Here is a 4822-nt window from a genome sequence, read left to right as displayed (position 1 = left end):
TGAGGAATTACAGGCTCAAATCATCATTGATTGTTGTGTATTAAACTGTCAGAAAACATTTCAAGGATAGATGTGCTATAAACGCTCAGTGTCTCCCTATAACAGAATCACAGAATCACACAGAATCACAGACCGTTAGGGATTGGAAGGGACCTCCAAAGCTCATCCAGTCCAATCCCCCTGCCGGAGCAGAAACACCCAGATGAGGTTACACAGGAAGGCGTCCAGGCGGGTTTTGAATGTCTGCAGAGAAGGAGACTCCACAACCTCTCTGGGCAGCCTGGTCCAGTGCTCTGTCACCCTCACTGAGAAGAAGTTTCTTCTCCAATTGAAGTGGAACCTCCTGTGTTCCAGTTTGTGTCCGTTACCCCTTGTCTTATCATTGTTTGTCACTGAGAAGAGCCTGGCTCCATCCTCGTGACACTCACCCTTTCTATATTTATAAACATGAATGAGGTCTCCCCTCAGTCTCCTCTTCTGCAAACTAACCTTTCAGTATCTCTGGTCCTGTGTGCTTTGACAAATTCTTCTGTAAAATCAGCTGCTGTCTGAGGTAACTATTTTTTTAAATTCTGGTGAACTGGAGTTCTGGTTTTCATGTCACGATACAATTCTGAAGGAACTGCTTCTCTTGGTACTTCAGATCTATATCCGCTTAACCACAACGTGGATTTGATGCGCTGCATTTAAATTAAACCCACCTTTTGCGGGCTGTTTAGCGTCTCCTCAAGAGCTGAATCCGTTTTGATGCCTGCAGAAAAACTGATCAATGCTGATCTCATCCCCACCTTGTTCCTTTCCTCTGCTCTTCGAAGTGGACGTTGTTTCCTTGTAGCTTTTCTCTTCTGTGAAGTAAAGCAGATGTCTTCTACTTCAGTGCAATTGAATGAGTGTTTGGGGTAGTGTCAAATGGTAAATGCCCACATTTAACGTGGTGAACTAGTTTTGAGTTTGCATGTTTGCCAATGACACCCAGCTGTGTGGTGTGGTTGACACACTGGAGGGAAGGAATCCATCCAGAGAGACCTGGACAGGCTGGAGACATGGGCCCGTGCTAAGCACATGAGGTTCAACAAGGCCAAGTGCAGGGTCCTGCACCTGGGTTGGGGCAGTCACAAATACAGGCTGGGCAGAGAATGGCTTGAGAGCAGTGCTGAGGAGAAGGACTTGGGGGTGTCAGAGGATGAAAAGCTCAACATGAGCTGGCAATGTGTGCTTGCAGCCCAGAAACCAACTGTGTCCTGGGCTACATCACAAGAAGTGTGGCCAGCAGCAGGAGGGAGGTGATTCTGCCCCTCTGCTCTGGTGAGTACCTGGAGTACTGCATCCAGTTCTGGGCCCTCAACTTCAGAAGGCCATGGAGCTGTTGGAGCAAGTCCAGAGGAGGACACAAAGATGATCAGGGACTGAAGCAGCTCTGCTGTGGGATCAGGCTGAGAGAGTTGGGGTTGTTCAGCCGGGAGAAGAGAAGGCTCCGGGGGGACCTTATAGAGTGACCTTCCAATACCTGATGGGGTCCTACGGAAAGGCTGGAGAGGGGCTTTTTATAAGGGCAGGAAGCGATAGGACAAATGGGAGTGGTTTTAAACTGGAAGAGGGGAGATTTAGACTGGATATTAGAAAGAAATTCTTCCCTGTGAGGTGGTGAGGCCCTGGCCCAGGTTGCCCAGAGAAGCTGTGGGTGCCCCCTCCCTGGCAGTGCCCAAGGCCAGGTTGGCCGGGGCTTGGAGCAGCCTGGGCTGGTGGAGGTGTCCCATGGTAGGGGTAGGGCTGGATGAGCTTTGAGGTCTCTTCCAACCCAAACCATTCTGTGATTCCTTTAAATGTTTCTAAGACTTTAAATGGTGCTAAAAAGGAGAGCTCATTGCAGCGACACCTGGTCAGGAGCCTGTTTGGCGTTCTGGGGTGGTCGTAGCTGACCTGTTCTGTGTTGCAGAAGCCAGCATCAGCAGCCTGAAGCAGGCAGCACTCGTTAAAGCTCCCCTCATTCCAACCCTGAACACGATTGTGCAGTATTTGGATCTGACACCGAACCAGGAGTATTTGGTCGAAAGGATCAAAGGTGCGTGGGGTCACCAGAACGATTTTAAAACACTTCTGTTACCACAGTCAAGCGTTGGTGGCATCAGGTGTTCCTCTAGTGGAGATGTTTGAAGAGTCACGGCAGCGATGAGAGCTGCTTTTCAGCCGGAGAGATGTTTCTTTGCAGCTTTTTATAGCATTGTAATGATGCAGGACTTGGATGTAACTTTGGGAATGGCTTTTTCAAAAGCTTTATTTCTCCTTTCCCTCCTGCGTGCTTGGGGTGCAAAGTGCTGGATTTACTCCCTTTGTTAGCTACAAATAAAAACCACCCTGTACATTTACCTCCCCATATTAATATCTTGACAAGCACTTCATTAGCTGAACTTCTCTTTATCTTATACACCAGAGATGTGTATGAAGCCCCTGAAAGGAGCATAAAACACTGCTTTCATATAATTCAACCCCCAATATCAGACTAAATCTTGTTGCTTTCAGAGCTTTCTCAGGGAGGATGCATGAGTTCATTCCGGTGGAACCGAGGAGGGGATTTCAAAGGCCGCAAGTGGGACACGGACTTGCCCACTGACTCCTCTGTAAGCTTTTGAAGACTTTCTTGATAGGAGAGCTTTAACTGGGTTGCCTTTTGGCGTAGATTTTCATGGCAGCAGTCAGTAAATCTTTTGAGGAACGTGGTAAAATCCTTTGCATCACTTACACAGATAATCCTGTTGGTGAGATTACGTGGGAAATAATGCAAATGGGATTGGATGTAGCGTAGAGCACAAAAATTCTATCTTGTGCTCTTAGGCTGAGCAGGTGAGGATCTCATCGGGGCAGTTCTCTTGCTGTATTTTTTAAAAAGCCACATCTCTGCCTTCACTCAACAGTTTCTGAAGAAAAAAACCTTTCACCGTGGTCTCGTTTACCTTTGCTGTAACAAACAGGATAAAAATGCAGCTGGAGTGGCAGGGCTGCTGTTTAATTCGGTAATATTTTGTGACAAGTCAGAAGATGTTGCATATCCTGCTTGAGAGAAGACTCTTAAGCCCATTAATCTGAAAGGTCAGGAGGAGCAGCAGCAGCTCCATGTATGCAATAACTTGAAATTTCAACTGAAGTTATTAAAAGAAAAACCACGGAACAATTCTGGGAGTAGAAAACAGGCTTTGCAGTGTGGAGCCTTCAGCTGATTTCTGTATCTGAAAGTAGAGTTAGGGTGATTTATGGTTTTTTCCTCCACTTTAAATAGATTTTCAGTTACTTGGGAGAATAAAACCCAGGAGATCCCAATGCCAGAGCTGACAAAGACTTAATGAGATTCAATTGCTGAAATTGTACAAAATCAGTCTGGAAACGGGATTAGGTTTTCTGGTTGTGAAGATAATGAAATATTTGGTGGTGACTGGTGACAGAGCAGCTCTCGGTGTCTGGACAGACGGGAGGCTGAGCAGCTCCCAGCTGTTTTGAGATCATGAGACAGCGTAGCACAGCCTGGAATTCAACTTCTAAGAACTCTGGGAAAATAAATCCAATATAAAAGATAAATATAAACAGTTGCCATGAAGTTTTCACATTAACTTACTCAAGACAGCTACCATTTAAATACTATTTACCTCACACTGCAGATGAGCCAAAGCTGTGATTTCCAAGGTGCATCTCCCAAACTTCTTGAGATTTTTGGTATTTAACCCAGAGAAACTCTTTTTGTCTACAAAACAGATCGTGCTACATAAAATAAACTCAGAAAGGAGCAAATTATGGATAATTTGGTGATGTTGACCATCATAAAAATGCTGAGAACTCTCTGGGAAGGGTTAAAAAACAAATAGCAGGCTGTGGTGTGACTTTCTGGATCCTTGTTCTAGGACTTTATTTCAAAATGTTGGTGTTATGGCCAACTTCAGGTTTTTATTTTGCCTTTTATGAGGAGAAAGGAGAAATTTGCTCGCTAGAGGTTGTGTTGGCAAAGCTGAAAATTGATTTCATCCGCAGCCACTCCAGAACCCATCACTAAACCAGCGGGCTTGGAGTTTGGGGCCTTAAATACACCAAGTAGGATCCGTGAATTTACCAAATTCTGCAAGATGCCAGGATGAAGTTGTTTGTGTGGGAACTGAGCTCCTGACACGCGGCATCGCTTTATTTTATATAATTTATTTCATTTCTATGCTTTCTATTATTTTTGCCCTCACCCCAGTGGCGTACGTCTGCCGTTGAAATCTATTTAAGCATTAAGCTGCCTCGAGCTCCTAAATTTAGAGAGGTTAAGCCAATATTGCAACCCCAGCCTATCAAATTCTGTATTGTCTGTATTTTTAAGTGAGATTTGGTTTTCTTTGCCCAGATCATCGTGCACGTCTTCTGCACTTACCTCGACTCCAGGCTGCCGCCTCACCCCAAATATCCCGACGGCAAAACCTTCACTTCCCAACACTTCATTCAGACTCCAGACAAACCAGGTACCAACATCACATTTAGCTGAGTTTTTGCCTCTGGGCTCACATCAGCACCATTAAAATCCCTGTGGTATTTTTGATTTTGTTTCATTTGCAGACACTTCAAAGGAAAACGTGTTTTGCATCTACCAAAGCAGCATCAATCCACCCCACTACGAGCTGATCTACCAGCGCCATGTCTACAACCTGCCCAAGGTACGATGGTGTTAGTGGTGGTTTCCTGCGCTCAGGAAATCATTGGCAGCTCTGATTTGGGCTTTTTATTGACCATTTATTGACCATTCGTTGACTATTCATTGACAATTATTTACTTAGGGTAGGAAGGCTCTGCAGAGGGACCT

At 45.3% G+C, this 4822-nt stretch overlaps 1 protein-coding gene across 1 annotated transcript in view; it reads left to right on the top strand.

Moving 5' to 3' along the window:
- Positions 1 to 4676, top strand: part of TMEM209 (transmembrane protein 209) — a gene marked incomplete at both ends in the record, with an annotated part of 9599 nt that extends 4923 nt beyond the window's left edge. The window contains 4 exons of the mRNA XM_010183672.1: positions 1937 to 2062; positions 2521 to 2618; positions 4370 to 4484; positions 4579 to 4676. Coding sequence (XP_010181974.1) covers positions 1937 to 2062; positions 2521 to 2618; positions 4370 to 4484; positions 4579 to 4676 — 437 coding nt within the window. The remainder of the gene's footprint in view (positions 1 to 1936; positions 2063 to 2520; positions 2619 to 4369; positions 4485 to 4578) is intronic.
- Positions 4677 to 4822: the final 146 nt, after the last annotated feature.

Source organism: Mesitornis unicolor, unplaced genomic scaffold, assembly GCF_000695765.1.
Source record: "Mesitornis unicolor isolate BGI_N332 unplaced genomic scaffold, ASM69576v1 scaffold10994, whole genome shotgun sequence".
NCBI classification, from domain to species: domain Eukaryota; kingdom Metazoa; phylum Chordata; class Aves; order Mesitornithiformes; family Mesitornithidae; genus Mesitornis; species Mesitornis unicolor.
This window is presented reverse-complemented; position numbering and strand designations above follow the sequence as displayed.